Below are 23,572 nucleotides of genomic sequence, written 5' to 3'. Positions count from 1 at the left end.
AGCGAGAAGAGGTCATAAGAAAGGATTTAAGGGCAATGTAACTTCATGGGCAATGTCATAAGAAAGGATTTAAGGGCAATGTAACGCCAGATGGGAGGCTAAGCACGGCGTTTGCAACCTATCATTCAGTAAAATTTGACCTAACCATAGCAGACTCTCTGTGATTAGAGCAGTTAAAAGTGGGATCGAGCCATATTTTTAGTTTTTTATTATATTAATGGCTCATTAAAATGGCAATTTGATCTATTTGTCCTGAAATGGGGCGAGAAGAGGTCATAAGAAAGGATTTAAGGGCAATCTAACTTCATGGGAGGATAAAAACTGACGTTGTGAATAGATTAAGGTGGAGGAGAAGCGTGCACAGCTCTCTTGGCCTCAGGCGGCTTTATGCTGAAGCGAGTGGTTTGAAGTAGTAGTAGTAGTAGTGGCTTATGGTTTGAAGTAGTAGTAGTAGTGGCTTAGTAGTAGGCTTAGTGGTTTGAAGTAGTAGTAGTAGTCCTCAAAAAAAGCAGTCATTCCGATACGATCAGCTTTATGTCAACTGAAAGCGAATAGTTGAATACTATATGTTAATTACGGGATAAACCATTTTTTGCTATAGGCAAATCTTGGTTTCGTTGCAGTTTATGATGGTATTTTTTAGAAGGATCAAAATGTTTTGCAGTTTATCAAGACAGTAATCCATAGTAATAAAATGTTACTTTTACAAATGACCATGTCAACTGAACTGAATTTTTTCCCTGGTTCCCTGGTTTTCCCTGGCAGTAATACCAGGGCACTTCGTATCGAAGGAGTTGTCGTGGAAACTTCGAAAAGGACTCATTCGATTAGAAATTGGAGTGGCTTGTGCCCTTTTTAATAGTCAAAAGTGACTGGAAGGCAACTAACACCCCATCCACGCCCACCATTTCCCCAAACACATCCAATCAAAATTTTGAGATAGCCGTTTTGTTCAGTGTAGTTGATTTCAAGATATAAATTATGTTTTTGAGGAGGACACTCCCCCACAGCCCCCAAGGCAAGGGTTTTTTCCCTGCAATGAGGCTAATTTGCCTCATTGTTGTGCATTTTCTATACAGTAAATTAGAATGTTTTCTGTTGGCTAGCCTTGACCCCCCCCCCTTGTGATAGGTAAAATAAAGTATTAGCTTAAATTTTGGAGTTGTAGCTTATATAAAGATTAACTGTTGAGAATATTTTCCAACTACAACTTTTTATGCCACAGTTTTGCCTTTAGCCCCGAGGACAATAAAATAAATATCATTTTTTATGCCCCCTGGTTTCATCTTAGCGCTATTTATACCTGAAAACAACGACATTCTAAAGTTTTTCTTTTAGTCGTTTCAAAATTACGAATTTTTTACGGTAGAACCACATAACCGTCAGTGTTATGTGGTTTTAACTAATAAAAAGTTTTTGATTGTATGATTGATTCTATGATTGTAGCCTAGGATGAATATTGGGTATAAATAAATCAGCATCAAAATGTACAAGATTGCAAAAATTCATAATTTGGAATGAGGAGCAACTAAAGAATAGTTATTCAAATCATTCCTTAAGCTTTATCAAACTATATAAATTAAAAAAAAAAAACTCTTCCAAGAGACATGAAGTAGACGAAGATGTGATGAACATTCGACAAGAGGCTGCCGCTGAAAGATCATGTTTGACAAAATACTGTAATCATTGTCAACAGTGTGAATAAGCACACAGAAATGACAAAAGATTGTCTCTGTTTAGATTGAATATTACAACTGAAACGAATATCCACAAAAAGGAGTAATTATTTTTAATAAGACAGTGAAAATAAATATTTTCACTTAAACTACTTTCAATATATTTTTGGTAAATATTTTCAATATCTTACCTTAAAATACCACATTGGATTTTGTTTAATCGTGTTTTTTTTCGGTTTATTTGTATAGCACTTGTATATTTTCTTATTTTCACATTTTTTATTTATGCTAGTGTTTATTTTCTGTTGATAAAGGCTTCCGAATACGAGGCCGATACATTCAGTCTTACATTATTATTTTTGTATAAGCTTTGTGTTATTTTGTTTTCACTGTCTTATAAATTTTTTTTTTTTACCCATTTTTAATGCATCTTCTTTTCAATTGTAGAATTTGGTTATCGTACCCTAGACAGGAACTGGCATTAAAGAAAAAGTTCAGAGGGAAAATTCAAATAGTGATAAAATCCTTTTAATAGACAGTGATGATGATAACGGTGATAGAAATTCACAAAAATACCAGATATTTCGGTCACATATGCAGTGGCCGTCATCAGTAGTAAAACTGGTATCTATGTTATCTGAAGAATTTGTAAGGGCGTTTTTGAAAATATAAGGGATATTACGTTCCCTTTATGTCTGGCGTCATTCTCAAGGAAAATAATATTACTAAGGAATACACCAATTATGCGATCCTAAAACGTGCTTTTGAGTTTAATAAAAAAAATTTTTGACTTGCAATGTATTACAATTCAAGAAATATATACCATTGTAGAGCATAGAACAATGCACTTGGATACACACAAACACACGGGACGAGAAAAAACAAACAACAAAACCAACATACAGATGGATTTAGGGATAAAACAGTTTTAAAATTTAAAACAATCGACGTTTACAGATATTGAATGAATTAATGAAATATTTCAGCACCCATCGACACACAAAAATGGTATAGTACAAAAAGAGAGAAAAACGAGAGAAAAGAGAGAAAAAGAGAGAAAAAGAGGGGAAAAATAATTACTATACATAAAAATACATAACATCAACTTCAAAGAACTGAAAAAAGAATACAAATCCTGGGGTGGTCCATCTCTTTACTACCCAGGTAAAAGGCCAGATCATCAACAAAAAGAGCCATAAAGCCATAAAGAGCCATAAGGCTTCAATGTATTATATTCTATTATTTTATTTCCCAGAGGCACTTCATATGGAATGGGCGGTCGAAAAATTTTTGGAGGGGGCTTATTCGACTGGAAATCAAGAGTTTTAGTGCCCGTTTTAAGGGTCAAAAGTGATCAAAGGGCAACCCGCCCCCCTAATGTCCTTTTTCATCAAAATGTATCTCATCAAAATTTTTCGATAGCTCTTTTGAGATAGCCAAAAGTGATCGGGGGGCTTTATTTTAGTATTTTAGTACGATTTAATTTTAGTACAGTAAAGGACCATAAGGCTTCAATGTGCTATATTGTATTATTTTTTTCCCAGAGGCACTTCATATGGAAGGGGTGGTTCCATATGAAGATATCCTTTTTGAAAGGTCAAAAATGATCAGAGGAAAACCAGACTCTAAAAAAGGCTATCCCAAAATTTTGATTGGATACATTCTGTGGAAAAAGGACGTGGAATGGGGAGGGGGGAGCTGGTTGCCCTCCCATTGCTTTTGACCCTTAAAAAGGACACTATAGCTTTTGATTCCAATCAAACGAGTCCCCTCTGAAGTTTATACGACCATCCTTTCCACATGAAGTGCCTCTGAAAAAAAAAATATATAACACATTGAAATCTTATGGTTCTTTACTATAGGTAACGCTACAGCGCAACCCAGTAAATAAAATCGTTTCTTCATAAATAAATATTTGATTGGGGAGCTGGTTTGATAAAGAAGGAGGTGACCACTGTATATATAATTAGGCAGTAAGTTTACAACAGCTGATTTCTGGCTCTTCATTCTCGGTGCGAACAAAAAGCTCCTCCCACTTATTCATGCATTAGCGGGTTAGTGTGTATGCGTCAATCAATGAGAAATTGTATTATTCGTAATTGCGAAAGCAGAAAAAAACTTGGTGAGCCGGCCAAGTGGTTTACAATTGTCCCGTCTCACAGGTATGACTTAATTTATATACAAATTATGACTTAATCTATTATTTATATACTGTGGACTTAACTGATTGGCCTATGTAGGATTTCTAACAAAAGGGGGGGGGGTTGATGAAATTTGTGAAAATAATTGAATTTTTTTTTTCTTCTAATAACTGGTGGAATAGATGTGATGGTTTCAGGGGCGGATCCAGGATTTTTTTACGGGGGGGGGGGGGCACAAAATAAGTTGATCCGATAAACTTACGTTAGGAACAAGTTTAATTAATTCAACATTACTTTAATTAGGTAAACTAAACTACTTCAGACTATGTTAGGGGAGGGGGCGCCCCCTCGCCCCACCCTCTGGATCTGCCATTGGATGGTTTATCATTTTTTTTTCACGTCGTGATATTTATTTTCTCAGATTGTAGTTCCTGTGAAACTTGAAAAAGGCTAATTACCTGTTTTGGTGGAGAGCCGAGATAAGACTAGTTTCGTTTTCAATCAATGTTTTCGTATGAAATGGGCAGACCTTTCCTGAACTTAAAAGAATAAACACTTCTGTTTGAAAATCTTTGCACTTTGTGAATTTAGATAGCCATAAGGGTTCCTGATTGAGACCAATTTTAGGACTTGGGTTCTAATTATTGGTTGCTGTGGTAAAAGTTGCCACAATAGCCCTATCCAAGAAAATACCAAACGTCTGTTAAGAAGTGTTTTTTGTAAAATTCTTAGGGAGTTTTCAGAAAACTGAAGGACATCACACATTTTAGTGGCAGATCCAAAATTTTAAGGGGCCTTACGCTAGAAAAGCTCCTGTTATAGAATATTCTTCCAGTTCGTTTACCAGAAAATAAATAAAATGCATTTCTTACTGCTGAGTCGGTATAATCTTAGACCTTTTACGGCACAATTTCTATTTCTACTGATCTTAAGTTTAATATGGCCTTTACTTTTCTTTCAAAAAAACTTTCTTTTTCGTAAAGCTTTCGTAGTATATATATACATATATATATATATTTATATCGGCGCGTACAAACAGCTCCTCTCATTTGATCTGCCATTAGCGGTCCAATTACTCTGGAACCCGTATTTTGGCAGAAACTTTCTCAAAATGCCTTTAAAACCAACTCAAGACTTCAAAACCTACTTATAATTCCTATAAACATCTGAATTTTAATTATATATATATATATATATATATATATATATATATATATATATATATATATATATATATATATATATATATATATATATATACATATATATATATATTTATATCGGCGCGTACAAACAGCTCCTCTCATTTGATATGCCATCAGCGGTCCAATTACCCTGGAACCCGTATTTTGGCAGAAACTTTCTCAAAATGCCTTTAAAACCAACTCAAGACTTCAAAACCTACTTATAATTCCTATAAACATCTGAATTTTAATATATATATATATATATATATATATATATATATATATATATATATATATATATATATATACATATATATATATATTTATATCGGCGCGTACAAACAGCTCCTCTCATTTGATATGCCATCAGCGGTCCAATTACCCTGGAACACGCATTTTGGCAGAAGCTTTCTCAAAATGCCTTTGAAACCAACTTGAGACTTCGAAACCTACTTTTAATTCCTAAAAACATCTAATAATAACATTGCACTGCTAATTACCGATTTTCATATATGTATTGGAATAATTTAATTTAAAATTAGTTTCTTCAAAATTTAGTGTTACAACGTTGAAGCCAAGTTTCGCGTTCAAGAGAAATCTGACTTGTCGACCCTTGAACAGATCTAATGTCGCTTATGTTTCTACGTTCTCTGGAGCACTCGCCCCTCGGTCCGGGTTTTTATAATGGGTAAGATAGGGAAAGATCATACTGCTAATTATATATACAGTGGAGGTGTCTTACCAGTAGACGTAATGAAGTTCAAAACTACTGAATAATTCTAGTTCCAATCCAGACAATATGAATCGAACCATCAAACGAAGGATATGGTAGAGAATCCAAGTTCCAAAGTATGTTAAGTGATTCCTGTCATGGCCAATTTGTATTGAAACTGAATGGAGATATGCATCTGCTTTGTCAGCCTAAAAAAAGGCCAAATATAGTTCAACTATAAGTAAGCTAAGTGATTCCTGTCATGGCAATTTGTACCAAAACTGAATGGAGGTATGCATCTGCTCTGTCAAGGCCAAATATAGTTCAACTATAAGTAAGCTAAGTGATTCCTGTCACGGCCAATTTGTATTGAAACTGAATGGAGAAATGTAGCTCCTTTGTCAGCTTAAAAAAAGGCCAAATATAGTTCAACTATAAGTAAGCTAAGTGATTCCTGTCATGGCAATTTGTACCGAAACTGAATGGAGGTATGCATCTGCTCTGTCAGCCTAAAAAAAAGGCCAAATATAGTTCAACTATAAGTAAGCTAAGTGATTCCTGTCATGGCCAATTTGTATTGAAATGGAATGGAGATATGTAGCTCCTTTGTCAGCTTAAAAAAAGGCCCAATATAGTTCAACTATAAGTAAGCTAAGTGATTCCTGTCATGGCAATTTGTACTGAAACTGAATGGAGGTATGCATCTGCTTTGTCAGCCTACAAAAGGCCAAATATAGTTCAACTATAAGTAAGCTAAGTGGTTCCTGTCATGCCAATTTGTACTGAAACTGAATGGAGGTATGCATCTGCTTTGTCAGTCTAAAAAAAGGCCAAATATGGTTTAACTCTGGTTTTGATTCACTACAATAATATTACATTCTGAATTTAAATAAATATTAAATTCAGTACAAGTTGGAAGTAGATCCAAACAAAAGCGTGACCATGACCATCGATTTTTTGCTCCCCAACCCCAATCATACTAGGGAATTTTTTAGAAAATATAAACCCAATGAAAGATCTAAAGCTGAACTTGCCTACCATGACAAAACAAAGAAATAGACCTGGAGAAGACAATTGAGTCTATGGGCCTAGTGGCCCATAGACTAAAGACGATAAACCATAAGGGCCTTATTCCCATGAAGTTCGTAAGTCCTTCAAATCTTTTCTTATGACCCCTTTCAAACGCATTCGAGGACGTAGATGTTAATTACTTTCTAACTTTAACTGATTGAGTATAATCAAATTTGAGCTACATACAACGCACCAGCACGCATTTTGAACTTCATTACTTATTAGAAAAATCACATTACACAATTAATACACAATTTAGCCTTGATTGCAGATGCAGCGGGTTCCAGCTATTAAGCAACAGCTCAAAAACTGTTTTGGGTCAGTTTAGAGTCTGAACACCAACCAAGAGTTTAAACTCAGTATTCTAGATTCAGCAAGCCCGTGCTGACCAAAAAGACAGGACACAGTGGCTGAAAACGGTTTTAGCAGATTTATGGTGAACGTAAAGATCTGAAAACACATAATACAGAGCCAAGTGTGAAAACAAGGCTTTTGACATTTCTCCAAGAAATCTTACCTCTTCCTGAAGAGCAGAAAATTCTTCTAAAATATGAATCAGACGATCGCGCTGTCTCGCCATGTTATTTCCATATAGTTGTACTACATTCCCGAATGCTCGACAACAATGTAACATAAAGGAATCTAAATACTCCTTTGCCTAAAAAACAAAATGATGAAATATTTAAATTGTTTATTTAATATAAATTAATATTAAATGGTAGGTTAACTGTCGTGAAAAATAAGCGAAAAAAGAATATAGTAAAAAATTAAAATGGAATATCATAGAAGTATGGCATATTTTGAAGCATACGACTAGGTATATGCGCTGTTTTTCAAGATTGTATATATATTTGTTTAAATAGAAGTGTTCTAATCTAATAGAGGAATAGTATAACACAAAGAAATCTAACTATTCTTTTCCCTAGGAAGTCGAAATTATAAAACTGTTGAATAATGCATTGTCGAAAAATGACAAATAGTTATTATAATAGCACTGGCTATGGTTTATTAGTTTTTATTTGTTTATAGTTACCAAAGGTTTTCCGCTGAAGCATTAGGAATGAAAATCGTAATAAAGTTAAATAATATAGTTAACTATAACTACACTACATAAACTATAACTACATGGCGACAAAAAAAAGAAAAAAAAAGAAAAGAAAACAAAGAACATTAGAAGACTGAAAACGGGATTTCATTGCGAAACTACATAACACAAAGCAATCTAAAAGCACCTTTGCTGAGAAAAACAGAAATAATTATAAATTCTATAGAAATAAAGAAATAATAGAAATAATTAGAAATAAATAATATAATTTCTATAAATTAACAGTAGAAGGTAACATTCCCAAAAATAATTATTTTCTTTTTATAAATATTAGAAAAGCAAAAACCAATTTTCATATTTTGTCCATTCGAAGTTTGTATTTTCGAAATCTCCGATTACGTGATAAACGTAAAATAAACTCGAAAAAATACTTAACGATTTACCGGTACTAGAGAAGTTCAAGTAGCTAGGTATTTATTTGTGTACTAAGAAACTTGTAATTAAGCATGTCCCATGTACATTGGATTTTGTATTTTAACATTGCAGAAAGTGAGGAGAGATACGGGAGGAAGACGATCAATGAAAGTTCCTACCTCTCTTCAAAATACAAGAACGAAGAAGAGGAAGTAATACATACATAGGCAGATGTGTGAAAGATGTGTTCCTCCTACGAAGGTACATATGCTTATTTGACCCTGTGTGAGAGCCTGGCCTGCAAAGATAAGCCCCCCACCCAATGAACGGAGTTTCTGAGCTATTCTGACTACCGAGACAGCGTGGAGAGGAACATAAATGAGGTAGAATAGCAGACGATGGGGTAAGACCAAAAAGATCGTGGATATGGATTTCCTAATGTCAATCAAATCCATCATTGGTCTATCTAAACCTTCCCGATACGGGTCTAAGCTATTTCTCGTAGATGCCCCTCCAGCCCTAGATTCAACCATTAGGCCGACCCCATATTTAGATTTTAGCTCTGTACTTCATTTCTGTCAGTTTTAAATCTATATTTAGAAATCAGTGGTTCTATTTACGTTTTCTTTCAGATATATGATTTTTAAATATTGATCGCTAACAAGCTTATCATTTTCTTCTATATCAAAATCTGAATCCAAAATATCTTCTACATCTTCGTCTTCTCTGAAATAAGAGGGAGGTAAATAAATGTGGCTAGAACCGATTAAACTAAATTTTAGATTTTGTTAAATTTTACAGACCCAAACTAAAATTTTACCAAGCACTGCACTGCAAAAAGAAAATGCAGTTTGACATGATAGAGATCACTACCTCTATCTCTGATCGTTACACTGCTGGTAAACACATCCTTCCTTCAACAGCTCTATATTACAGATTTTTAATTATTTATTAGTTAATTATTTACTGAATATCGATAATTGTCTTTGCTGTCTTCTACAGTTTTTGAAAAAAAAAGAAACATTGTCAGTAATACCCAAAGAAATATCCCTCGCGTGTCTTAATATGTTGTGATCTTTTTTTGTAAAACATACATTAATTAACTAAACAATCAATTTGAAGTCACAGGACAGTCGGCTTTCATTAAGACCGCTAAAGGTCAACTACAAGTCAAGACTCTAAAGGTCATTATGACCGCTAACGACATCTAAGGCAGCTCTATAAAATGAGCTGCTATCTAATGACCTTCTTCCACATATGGGGCAGAGACGTCCTTCTTGTCACCTGATATTCCTACTTAAAATTTTCAGTCAGCGTAAGTAAATGGCATTGAAGCATTGTGTAGGCTAAAATATAAATAACTATGAAGGGATACTCTTCCAAGACATTAAGTACGACAAAACTGATAATACCTTTTCACCTACTTCCCACCACATATGTGGCAAAATTTCGCAAAAAGAAGACTAAAAGATTAGTCAATATGATCAATGCAAAAGGCACTTAAAAAATAATCGAAAGTAAGTGAAGATTTATTAGTATTTGACAGGCTCCAGTACCCAAATAACTTATGTATTAAGAATGTTAAAAAAGTCTTACTTAAACATATTGTGCACTGAAACACTTCAAATTTAAGTGTTCGAAACACCGTCCAACACTCTTGGGAGTTTTGGACCCAGCCAGACCCTTGACCCAAAACCCAGATTCTAGTTGCTGTTCGAGGAACTTCACAAACCTGTCATATAACTTTGAAATTACACTTGATCAACGTAAAAAAACTGCCTCATTCAATAAAAAACCTTGCAACAATGACCAAATGAATGAAATTAATCAATGCCACAAACACAGCCACGACAATTTTTAAAGTACAAATTAGAAATGGAAAGTATAAAGATGAACATACACACTGACTAGAAAGCATAGGCGGTGTGAAAAAATTCCACAACAATTTTAAAATACAAAACCAGAAATGGCAAATATAAAGAATAACATAACAATTGACTAACAAATAGATGTGGTGTGTAACAACACCACAAGAGCGCTTAAAATACAAAATCAAAAATTTTAAATATAAAAAAGAACCAAATGACTAGACAATTAGAGGTGGCATGTAAAAATGCCACAAGCGCGTTTAAACTATAAAATTAAAAATAACAAATATAAAGATGGGTATGCCAATTGAATAGAAAGCAAAGGTGGTATACAAAATGCCATTACAACTTTAAAAGCACAAAACCAAAATCGATAAATATAAACAATATACTAGTTGATTAGAAAGAAGAGGTGGCATGTAAAAATGCCACAAGCGCGTTTAAACTCTAAAATTAAAAATAACTATAAACTATAAGTAGAGGGGGCATGTAAAAATGCCACAAGCGGGTTTAAACTATAATTAAAAATAACAAATATAAAGGAGGGTATGCCCATTGAATAGAAATCAAAGGTGGTATACAAAAATGTCATTACAACTTTAAAAATACAAAACCAAAATTGATAAATATAAATAATATACTTAGTTGATTAGATAAATACAAACATTATACCAGTTAATTAGAAAATAGAGGTGGCATGCAAAAATGCCACAACCAAGTTCAAACTGCAAATCAGAAATGATACATAAAAAGAAGAACCTACCAATTGACTAGAAAGTAGAGGAGATTTTACGACAAGAGACGGCGGAGAGCAAAAATTCTTTGCACTTTCTTTTAAAACGTCAACAAAAGCCGTTTTTCCAAGCACCTTCTTTCCAATGGGGAGATAGTAGAGTTGTAGAATCGACCGAGAGAGAATACATGAATCTGCTCTCCGACTAAATCCAGCCAGAAATTCATTAAAAAAAAAACACAAAAAAAAAACAACGCCAATTATATTGCACGCTAAGAGGTAGAAGAGCAACAACCCTCCTGTGATGATTTTTTCTATCAATTATTGTTATTTTTGTGATTTCCTGCCGGCTCATAGTTCGTTAGTGTCTTGTTTAAAAAGGTTATTTACCTCTTTTGTCCGGGAGACGAAACACGAGCTTTTTCGTCTTATATGATTTTTTTCATATGAATATCATTTCACAATAAGGAGCCCTTTCCTGGAATTGGACTTGTGTTTTGTTTTCCAAGTGCAGTGACAAAATCTGCCGTGTAAAAAACAAACAAAAAAAAAACTAGTTAATACTTGAGAAATACTTATTGCTCCCTTTGGGACTCAGTTGACTGACAGAATTAAATACACGGAAGCGAAAAAACGTTGTGAAGATTTATTTTCCCGAGACTGTACAGAAACTCAGATCGATGTCGAAAAAACTGTTTTTGACGGGTTTTTTTCTGGGGTTATAGCAATCAACGTTAAACGTGGAGCAGATTTCAAAACAAACTATATCACATTTGGGAAATACAAATTGTTCCCCTTGGGATTCAGTTGAATGACAGAATTAATTACGCGAAAGCAAAAAAACGCTGTGAAGATTTATTTTCCCGAGACTGTATAAAAACTCAGATAGATGCCGAAAAAACAATTTTGAAGGTTTTGGTCATAACAATCAACGTTAAAAGTGAAGCAGATTTCAAAACAAACTATATGGCACTTGGGAAATACTGATTGTTCCCCTTGGGATTCAGTTGATAGACAGAATTAATTGCATGAAAGCGAGAAAACGTTATGAAGATTTGTTTTCCTGAGACTGTACAAAATCTCAGATCGATTTCGAAAAAACAATTTTGACCTTTTTTTCCAAGGTTATAACGATCAACGATAAACGTGGAGCGGATTTCAAAACAAACTATGCGGCATTTGGGAAATACTGGTTGTTCCCCTTGGAATTCAGTTGATTGACAGAATTAATAATACGAAATCGGGAAAACAATGTGAAGATTTGTTTTCCCGAGACTATACAAACACTCAGATCGATGTCAAAAAACAATTATGACGGTCTTTTCCGGGGTTATAATGATCAACGTTAAACGTGAAGCGAATACAAAGAACAAACTATATGACATTTGGGAAATAGTGAAATCCAAGAGCAAGAAAAATGAAACTAGGTGATATAAAATCTATTTACTCAGGAAGGAAGGATGGGAGACAGAGGCAGGGAGAAGGGCTTATGATGAATAAGGAAGCTGCTAAGACTTGTTTAGGTTAGGGAGGTATTAATAATAGAATGCTACTTGCTAATTTTATGACTAAAAAGCGCAAGGTATCAGTAATAGTAGTAAATGCCTCTATCGAACTGACAGATAGCAGTGACTCAGAGGATTTTATAGACAGCTACAGGAACAAACAGACAGAATAGCAGGCGGAAATATAGTATTTTATTAGACGATTTTAATGCCCAGGTCTATCATAGGCAGCGCGCTAGCGCTGCCTAAGTAAAGAACGATGTGGGCACAACGTGTTTTTTTTTCTCCATACCCGGCCACATCGTATCGAAGGAGTTGTCGTAGAAACTCCGAAAAGGGCTCATTCGATTGGAAATTGGAGTGGCTAGTGCCCTTTTTAATAGTCGAAGGGCAACTAGCCCCCCCCCCCCACGCCCAGCCGTACCCCAAACCTATCCAATCCAAATTTTGAGATAGCCATTTTGTTCAGCGTAGTTCATTTCTATATAGAAAATACGTTTTTGAGGAGGACACTCCCCCACATCCCTCAGGCAAGGGTTTTAAGTTATGCTCTGGGGGCATATAAGGTTTTTTAAAGAAGGCGTTGTCGTAGAAACTTCAAAAGCAGCTCATTCGATTGGAAATTCAAAGGGCTAGTGCCCTTTTTAATATTCGAAAGTGATTGTAGGGCAACTAGCCTCCCCTCCCCCACATCCATAATTCCCCAACAACATCCTATAAAAATTTTGACATAGCCATTTTGTTTAGCGTAGTCGATTTCCAGACAGAAAACATATTTTTGAGGAAGACACTCCCCCACAACCCTCAGGGCAAGGATTATAAGTTATGCCCTGGGGGCATATAAGATTTTTTATTGAAATCTTTGTCGTAGAAACTTGAAAAAGTGCTCATTCGATATGAAATTCAAAAGGCTAGCACCCTTTTTAAAGTGATTTAAGGGCAACTAACCCCCTATCACGCCAACCTTTCCCCCCAAACACATCCAATCAAAATTTTTAGATAGCCATTTTATTCAACGTAGCTGAAAGTTTTGGAAATTTGGTCCTGGATGACAAACCCTCTCCTCACAATCCTAAGGGCAATGCTTATAAGTTATGCCCTGGGGGCATATAAAGTTTTTATTGAAAGCATTGTCTCAGAAACTTCAAAAGGGCTCATTCAGATAGAAATTGAAAGGGCTAGTGCCTTTTTTAATAGTTAAAAGTGATTGGATAGCGACTAAGGCCCCTCTCATGCTCACCATTTTCCAAACACATCGAATTAAAATTATGAGATATCCATTTTGTTCAACGTAGTTGAAAGTTCTGGAAATTAGGTCTTTTAGGATAATAACCCCCTCAGAGGCCTTAGTGCAAGGGTTGTAAGTTATGCCCTGGGGCATATAAAGTTTTTATTGAAAGCGCTGTCATAGAAACATAGAAACTTGTCATAGAAACAAAGGGCTCATTCAATTGGAAATTGAAAGGGCTAGTGCCTTTTTTAATAGTTGAAAGTGATTGGATAGTGACTAACGCCCCTCTCACGCCCACTCTTTTCCAAAACACATCCAATGAAAATTTTGAGATATCCATTTTGTTCAACGTAGTTGAACGTTCTGGAAATTAGGTCTTTTAGGATGATGACCCCCTCAGAGCAAGGGTTGTAAGTTATGCCCTGGGGGCATATAAGGTTTATATAGAAAGTTGTTGCATAAATCATAGGCAGCTCGTTCCCGTTTTTTTTTTTTTCTCCATACCCGGGCACTTCGTATCGAAGGAGTTGTCGTAGAAACTTCTAAAAGGGCCCAATTGCTTGGAAATTGGAGTGGCTAGTGCCCTTTTTAATAGTCGAAAGTGATTGGAGGGAAACTAGCCCCCCCCCCACCCCCATCAATTTGCACAAAACATATAAACAAAAATTATAGATATATAATTTTTTAATCAGAGTTTATTTCCAAATAGAAAATGTGTTTTTGAAGAGGTCACTCCCTCACAACTTTCAGGCCAAGGGTTTGAAGTTATGCCCTGGGGGCACATAAGGTTTTTATAGCAGGCGTTGTCGTAGAAACTTCAAAACAGGCTCATTCGATTGGAAATGCAAAGGGCTAGTGCCCTTTTTAATAGTCGAAAATGATTGTAAGGCAACTCCCTCCCTCCCACGCCCATCTTTTCCCCAAACACATCCAATCAAAATTTTGAGATAGCCATTTTGTTCAGCGTAGTTGATTTCCAGATAGAAAATATGTTTTTTAGGAGGACACTCCCCACAGCCCTCTTTTTGTTCATAGCCATTTTGTTCAGCGTAGTTGATTTCCAAATAGAAAATACATTTTTGAGGAGGACATTCCGCGACAACCCCCAGGACAACGGTTTTAAGTTATGGCCCGCGGGCATATAAGGTTTTTAAAGAAGATGATATCGTAGAAACTTAAAAAAAGCTCATTCGATTGGAAATTCAAAGGGCTACTGCCCTTTTTCATAGTCGAAAGTGATTTAAGGACAACTAGCCCCCCCCCATACTTCCCCCAAACGCATCCAATAAAAATTTTGAGATAGCCATTTTGTTCAGCGTAGTTGATTTCCAGATAGAAAACATATTTTTGAGGAGGAGACTCCCCCAAAACCCTCAGGGGAAGGTTTATGAGTTATGCCCCGGGGGCATATAAGGTTTTTATTGAAATCTTTGTCGTAGAAACTTGAAAAAGGGCTCATTCGATTTGAAATTCAAAGGGCTAATACCCTTTTAAATAGTCGAAAGTGATTTGAGGGCAACTAACCCTTCTAATCTAACCTAACATAAACCAGAGACGATACGCACACAGAGACGACAAACAGACGGAGACGACACACACATAAAGAGACACATACACAGAGACGACACACACACAGAGACGACACGCACACAGAGACGACACACACACAGAGATAACACACCCATAGAAACAAGAAACACACACAGACGACACACACACACAGAGACGACACACACATAGAGACGACACACATAGAGATTATACACATAGATACACATAGAGATAAAGTTTTTACTGAAATCTTTGTCGTAGAAACTTGAAAAAGGTCTCATTCGATTTAAAATTCAAAGGGCTAGTACCCTTTTTAATAGTCGAAAGTGATTTGAGGGCAACTAGCCCCGCTTTCACGCCCATCTTTTCCCCAGACACTCCCCCGCAACCCTCAGTGCAAGGATTGTAAGTTATGCCCTGGGGGGCTTTAAGGTTTTTTTTCGAAATCTTTGTCGTATAAACTTGAAAAAGGGCTCATTCGATTTGAAATTCAAAGGGCTATTTTCCTTTTTAATAGTCGAAAGTGGTTTTAGGGCAACTACCCCCCCCCCCCCTTCTCACGCCCACCTTCTCCCCAAACACATCCAATCAAACTTTTTGATAACTATTTTATTCAACGTAGTTGAAAGCTTTGGAAATTAGGTCTTTAAGGATGACAACCACTCCCCCCATAGCCTTCATTGCTAAGTTGGTAAGTTATGCTCTGGGAGCATCTAAAGTTTTTATTGAAATCGTTGTCTTAGAAACTTCAAAAGGGCTCATTCAATTGAAAATTGAAAGATCTAGTGTCTTTTTTAATAGTTGAAAGTGATTGGACAGCGACTAACGCCCCTCTCACGCCCACCATTTTCCCAAACACATCCAATCAAAATTTTGAGATATCCATGTTATTCAACATAGTTGAAAGTTCTGGAAATTAGGTCTTTTAGGATTATAATCCCCTCAGAGCCCTCAGTGCAAGGGTTGTAAGTTATGCCATGGGAGCATTAAAGTTTATATAGAAAGTTGTTATAGAAATTTCAAAAAGGGCTCATTTGATTGGAAATTGAAATTGCACTTTTTAATAGTCGAAAGTGAGTGGAGAGTAATTAACCCCCTCTTACGCCCACCATTTCCCCAAAAACATTCAATCAAAGTTTCGAGATAGCCATTTTGTTCAACATAGTTGAAAGTTCTGGAAATTATTCATTTAAGGATGACAAACCCCCGAGAGCCCCAAGGGCAAAGGTTGTAGTTTATGCCCTGGGGGCATACAAGATTTTATAGATAGAGCTGTCGTAAAACTTCGAAAGGGGTTCATTCACTTCGAAATTGAGAGGGCTAGTGTCCTTTGTAATAGTCGAAAGTGATTGGAGCGTAACTAACCTCCCTCTCACGCCCACCATTCCTCCTAACATCCAATCAAAATTTTCAGATAATCATTTTATTCAACGACGTAGTAAGTTCTGGAAATTAGGTCTTTGAGAATGAGCTTAGGGTTAGGTTTGTAATTTATGCCCTGGGGGCATATAAGGTGTTTATAGGAAGCGTTGTCGTTTCCAAAAATTCTCATTCGATTGGAAATCGAAAGGCCTAGTGCCCTTTTCAATAGCCGAAAGTGATTGGAAGGCTTGACATTTTTATAGTAAAGATCGATGTGGGTATAATGTATTATTTTTTGTTGTTGTTGTTTAGACCAGGGCACTTCGTATCGAAGGAGTTGTCGTGAAAACTTCGAAAAGGGCTTATTCGATTGAAAATAGAAAGGGCTGATGCCCATTTTAATAGTCAAAAGTGATTGAAGGGCAACTAGTCCCCCTTCCACTCCCACCCACCCATTTGCCCATTATGTTTAAAAATTAAATCTTGCCTTAAGATTAAATCAAAATGCACTGTGATAATGCTAATTCCCAATTAGGCATCTCAGCAGTATCCCAAGAACAACTGAGGGTATTATTTTCAAACTTTTGGGGCTACTTCTGCTCTTAAAACTTAACCAAATCAAAATAGCGTAAGTGTATCCAAACTATCAAAGAAAGTAAGAAGATTTTTTTGCGGATGGTATCAAGTTTTCCATTTCAGGTCAACTAGAGGAGGTATGAAACTAAATAAAACAGTACTATTTGTGTCCAGATTTTCAGAAGGGTGTATGTTGTTAAAAATCGCTGAAAATTTTTCTCCGGCATATAAATAGCAGACCAAACTATAAAGTCTTAAAGAACGAAAAGATTTAAAGCGTTATTTTATTTGTCTTTGAAAATATAATGTGAATGCAAAATAAATAGAAATTAATTAAAAAAACTTTTTCTATAAGACAAATTTTCCAGAGAAACGTAAAGAACTCCATAAAACAAAAAATGAGAAAAATTAAAATCAAAGAACATACAGGACGTGAAACTACAACAAATAAGCATCGATAAATAAATGAAACCCAAAACGAACAGAAATTACAATAAATAACCGAGTCAAACTCAAAACGAGCAGAAATTAACACAAGTTGGGCGCAAAACCCCTATGTCTTCCCAAGGCCAGAACAAAATTTACACTTTACTGAAAACATACAAATGAATGTTCATTGTCAGTTTAATATACATATACTGATATTTAGTAATCAAAATGTTAATATTATTTAATTTACTAAAGTTATAAAAGTAAAAACATTTATAGTTTTTCAGTAAAGTGCAAATTTTGTTCTGGTCTTGGGAAGGCATAGGGGTTTTGCGTGGTAGATTATTTATACGTGGTAGAGATTATACGCTTGGTAGATTATTTGATTTTATTTTTGCTCTTTTTTTGTTTAATGGAGTTCTTTACTTTTCTTTGAAAAACTCATTTTGCAGAAAAAGGTTTTTTCATTAATACAAACAGGGTGAGATGGTATCCTAGTATAGGCAAATGTGGCTAGGGAAAGAAAACAGCAATAGTTAAAGACTGCTGCAATTTTACAGGTATAACAACCTAGTTATAACTAATGCAGTATTTAGTCGTAAAATACGGTGCTAGGCGTTACCCCCTTCTCGAAAAATTTACCCAGGATAATTTCAGATGTTCATTAGAAGGGAAATTGAAAGTTACTTTCGCCTGTTTGAGCCAGAGGTAATGCTACAGCGTTGCCTATAATAAACAGACATAGGACCAATGTTTTATTTTTTTCTCCTGAGGCACTATGGAAGGGTTGGTGGCATAAACTTCGGAGGGGGCTCATTCGATTGCAAATTGAAAGCTCAATTGCTCTTTTTACGAGTCAATAGCGATTGGAGGGCAACCAACCCCCTCCCCCGTGCTGATTTTCCTCAATCAAATCCTATAAAATTTTGACAGCCATTTTGCTCAAAGTAGTCAAAGGTCAAATAATCTGGCCTCCGAGGTTAACAACCCCCTTACAGTTACGAGGCAAGGGCTCAGAGATATGCATGTTGTCCATTGTTACGATATAAGTTTTCTATACGAAGCTGGTCGTATAAACTTTGGAAGGGGCTCATCCAATAGGAGATTGAAAGTTTCCGGGCCCTTTTTAAGATTCAAAAGTGATAGACTAGCAACCCTTTTCTCCGAAATATATCCAACCAAAATTTTGCTTTTATAGTCATTTTATTCAAAATGGTCCTAAGGTCAAATAACTATAGATGCATGGTTGACACCCCCCCCCCCGGAGCCCCCGATGCAAGGGCTGTAAATTATGCAAGTTGCTCATTATTAATATATAAGAGTTTTTATAAAGAAAAAAAGGCATGTTTGATTCTGGATCTCCAAAAAAGCTTAGAGCATTAAGGTGAAACTTTAAGGAAATGGTGAGAGAGATGCCAAACACTATCAAAACACACTTTGTCCTTGTTGGTTGTGAAGAAGGAATATGAGCAGTATCTAAGCAAAGCCTGATGATATTAGGTTGAAACATTCAATGCATGTTGAGGGGGAGTTAAAGAGAGATTGGAGGACAAACCGCCCCCCTCTCTTCTTGCCCTTTTCATATGCCCCTCTCCCTAACAATGGTCAAAATTTTGTAATAGTCATTTTGTTCAAACTAATCAAAAAGTCTAATAGCTATGAGGCAAGGGAGGCCTTGTCCCCCTTTATAATGCATATTTTACGGCATGCACAATTTATGATTAGGAAAAGCGGAATGGTTTGATTTTGGATGGACCCGATAAGGCCAAGGGTGTTAAGGTGAAACTTAGGAGAACTTTGAGGAGTATCTTAAACTAAATGAAAGGAATTATGTGCATCCAGTTCACCAAAATGGTGCATCTGCAATACCTCAAGAATGACTGAAGATATTATGTTGAAACTTTTTGGACATGTTGAGGAGGAAGTTTTATAGTGGTTAGAGGACTGCCAGTTTATCTCCCATGCCCTCTTTAGCTTCCTTGCTTCCAAAAACATTCGATCAAAAGTTTGAAATATCCACCTCTAGCTTTTTTGTTCAAAATAGTCAACAGGTCAAATAACTATGCCGGTGGGGATGGTATAACAGCCCACAACTTTGGAGAGGAATGCCGAACACAATCAAAACATATCATGTGTATGCTAGTTATCAAAAGGGCGTAAGCAATATCTAAGGAAGGGCTGAGGGTATTACGTGGCAAGTTACACACTGAGCCTTCAGATAAATTAGTTCTAATAGGGGGGGGGGGGGGAGGTAGAAATTGATATATAATCACTCTTGATTTCTAGACATATTTCTGGTCTACACTGTTATTATGAAAGTAAAGAGTAACATTAAATCTCAAAATGAGCAGAATTTATTCCATATAGGAGGGGGCTGCCCCTTCCACATTCCCAACCTCCCACTCGTGGTCATACAAAATTTGGAGGATGCTCAACCAGTCCGAAGTGGTACCATAGTGGCTAGCAGACCATCTAGTAGTGTTTAGGTTTAATTTAAAGCTGAGATTTAGGAAGGGTAACTACCTTCGTGAACGATATGACGCTGTTAGACTTAAGGATGAGCAATTGTTAGAAAAGTCCGGGAAAAGTTGAATACAAACTTTATTGTATTCGTCTCTTGTCAAGTTTGCTTGAAAAGGTTAGATCTTTTTTGTCGTTTTTATTTTGTCTTACCACTAAGGACGACTTGGTGGAGGTCCTTGTCGAAACATCTGTTTATTTTCCCTTCATATTGTTCCACTGACTGATACTACCCTCGTTTTTCTCGACTATTTGATTTTATTCTTCATTTGCTATTTTTTTTTCTTCTTTGTTTCATATGTAGGAATAATAGGGTCCAATCCCGCTTTTTAGGAATATAATGAGAAAGGTTTAGATGGCTAGGACACGTTCTGCAGAAGTAGGATGCCAGATTGCTAAAGATCGTATTTATCGGCCAACCATATAGGGCCATACGAAAAGCAGGTCATCCCGGAATGGGGGAGGGGGCAGGATGTCATAAGGAAATATTTAAGCGAAATAACAACTTCTTGGGATGGTGTAAAGAGGGTGGCTTTAAATAGATTGGGATGGAGGAGTAGCGTGCGTAGCTTTGTTGGCCTCAGCCGGCTTGATGTAGCAGTGAGTTGTTAGTAGTAGTACTAAAGAAAAACAAATATAGTCAAGATATCTTTTCTCGAGGCTGTAGTGAAAATCAGAACGAGTTTGAAACAATTTTGACGGGTTTTTTCGAGACTTTGACGATCAACCTTAAACGAGAAGCAGATATCCGAAACAAACTAGATAGTAATTAGGAAATACGAATTGTTCCCCTTAAAAATTTATTACATGAAAGCGAAAAATTAGTCTGAATTTTCATTTTCTCGAAACTACAGTGAACGTCAGATCGAGTTTAAAACAATTTTGATGTTTTTTTTCGAGGCTCTAACGATCAACGTTAAACGAGAAGCAGATATCCAAAGCAAACTAGATAGTGCTTAGAAAATACGAATTGTTCCCCTTGAAAATTTATCTGATGTTTCTTTTTCTCGAATCTACGGTGAACGTCAGATCGAGTTTAAAACAATTTTGATGTTGTTTTTTTTGAGGCTTTAATGATCAACGTTAAACAAGAAGCAGATATCCAAAGCAAACTAGGCAGTACTCAGAAAATACGGATTGTTCCCCTTGAAAATTTATCTGATGTTTCATTTTCTCGAATCTACGGTGTACGTCAGGTCTAGTTTAAAACAATTTTGATGTTGTTTTTTTTCGAGGCTTTAATGATCAACGTTAAACGAGAAGCAGATATCCAAAGCAAACTAGGTAGTACTTAGAAAATACGGATTGTTCCCCTTGAAAATTTATTACATGAAAGCGAAAAATTAGTCTGATGTTTCATTTTCTCGAAACTACAGTGAACGTCAGATCGAGTTTAAAACAATTTTGATGTTTTTTTCGAGGCTCTAACGATCAACGTTAAACGAGAAGCAGATATCCAAAGCAAACTAGATAGTGCTTAGAAAATACGAATTGTTCCCCTTGAAAATTTATCTTGATGTTTCATTTTCTCGAATCTACGGTGAACGTCAGATCGAGTTCAAAACAATTTCGATGTTTTTTTTTACGAGGCTCTAACGATCAACGTTAAACGAGAAGCAGATATCCAAACCAAACTAGGTAGTACTTAGAGAATACGGATTGTTCCCCTTGAAAATTTATTACATGAAAGCGAAAAATTAGTCTGATGTTTCATTTTCTCGAATCTACAGTGAACGTCAGATCGAGTTTAAAACAATTTTGAAGTTTTTTTCGAGGCTCTAACGATCAACGTTAAACGAGAAGCAGATATCCAAAACAAAATAGATTGTACTTAGAAAATACGGATTGAAATTTTATTACATGAAAGCGAAAAATTAGTTTGATGTTTCATTTTCTCGAATCTAGAGTGAACGTCAGATCGAGTTTAAAACAATTTTTATGTTTTTTTTTCGAGGCTTTAAACGATCGACGTTAAACGAGAAGCAGATATCCAAAACAAACTAGATTGTACTTAGAAAATACGGATTGAAATTTTATTATAAGAAAGCGAAAAATTAGTTTGATGTTTCATTTTCTCGAATCTAGAGTGAACGTCAGATCGAGTTTAAAACAATTTTGATGTTTTTTTTTTCGAGGCTTTAACGATCAACATTAAACGAGAAGCAGATATCCAAAGCAAACTAGATAGTACTTAGAAAATACGGATTGTTCCCCTTGAAAATTTATTACAAAAAAGCGAAAAACTGATTTGATGTTTCATTTTTTCGAATCTACAGTGAACGTCAGATCGAGTTTAAAACAATTTTGATGTTATTTTTCAAGGCTTGAACGATCAACGTTAAACGAGAAGCAGATATCTAAAACAAACTAGATTGTACTTAGAAAATACGGATTGAAATTGTATTACATGAAAGCGAAAAATTAGTTTGATGTTTTATTTTCTCGAATCTACAGTGAACGTCAGATCGAGTTTAAAACAATTTTGATGGTTTTTTTTCGAGGCTTTAACGATCAACGTTAAACGAGAAGCAAGTATAAAAAACATAATAAATGATACTCAGATCAAGGTCAAAGCAATTTTGACGGTTTTTTTCGAGGCTATCTGTCAATTATTTTACAGAATTATTTCAACAAAAAATTTTGTGAATTGTGAATTTTTGTAAATTGTGAATTGTTTTAAATTGTTGTGAATTGTTGTGATTTTCTCGAGTCTGTAGTGACCCTCAGATGGAAGCTGAAATTTTTTTTTTTGACGGTTTTCTTCGAAACCAGAACTATAAACACTGAGCAACAAGTAAGTTGTCGAATATAAACTATACGATAATTAGAGAGTATTGAGATTGTTTACTTTGCATCTAGTTAATTGAAGGAAAATACTTAAATATGCTTCAAAAATAAACTAATAATAAAATTTTATCACAATTTACTATATTTGATCATTAGTCATTTTATCACACAGATAAGGCGATATAAACACTTACCAGCACTCAGTAAATTACCCCTTATGAATTAAAATATACTTTATAGTTACCACTATAAACATATTGTTGTAAATTATCATTTAATTAACACTCACCAATGCTTGATGAAATCCATTAACATTTGAGATATTGAACGCAACTTGAAGCTTATCTAGAAAACTTAGTAAATATTGGTATATACTTGGTTTGGTCCGACTATTTGAATACCGGGGAAAAGTTGGAGGTAAAAGCCGATGGTTTGTTCGAGGCTCAAATCCGACGACTTTCCAATATGGACCTGAAAAGATTCTGAAGTTGAAATAGTTGCTTTTAAGAAAAAAAGAAAAATATAATCTTAGAGATGAACCTTAATTTGATCATAAAATTCGATGGTTTGTGCGAGACTCACTTGAAAATGGTAGGGTGGGGTGGGGGGGGGGGGTCTGAGATGGGAGGGTGGAAGGGTGGATATAGAATCTGTGTTTGGGAAGCATCATCGAAGTTGGTGCTCCATCAGTACTTTTTGCCCCACCGCCACTGTGGGCAGTCCAACGCTTGGCATTCCAAAGGAGCCTTGTGCCTTTTTCATAT

General features: G+C 35.6%; 1 protein-coding gene across 1 annotated transcript in view; it reads right to left on the bottom strand.

Annotated features, from left to right (window-relative positions):
- The window catches only part of Naa35 (N-alpha-acetyltransferase 35), an 85,614-nt gene that overhangs the window by 9,917 nt on the left and 52,125 nt on the right, over window positions 1–23,572 (bottom strand). Inside the window, exons 6-9 of the mRNA XM_089102178.1 lie at window positions 23,098–23,279; window positions 10,878–11,072; window positions 7,305–7,445; window positions 5,747–5,925 (exon numbers count right to left, since the gene is read on the bottom strand). Coding sequence (XP_088958304.1) covers window positions 5,747–5,925; window positions 7,305–7,445; window positions 10,878–11,072; window positions 23,098–23,279 — 697 coding nt within the window. The remainder of the gene's footprint in view (window positions 1–5,746; window positions 5,926–7,304; window positions 7,446–10,877; window positions 11,073–23,097; window positions 23,280–23,572) is intronic.

The sequence above is a fragment of the Artemia sp. Qi Xiang Cuo genome, chromosome 16 (genome assembly GCF_049724085.1).
Source record: "Artemia sp. Qi Xiang Cuo chromosome 16, ASM4972408v1, whole genome shotgun sequence".
Taxonomy (NCBI): Eukaryota; Metazoa; Arthropoda; class Branchiopoda; order Anostraca; family Artemiidae; genus Artemia; species Artemia sp. Qi Xiang Cuo.
The sequence above is the reverse complement of the archived record's forward strand: the minus strand, read 5'-3'. Positions and strand labels throughout refer to the sequence as shown.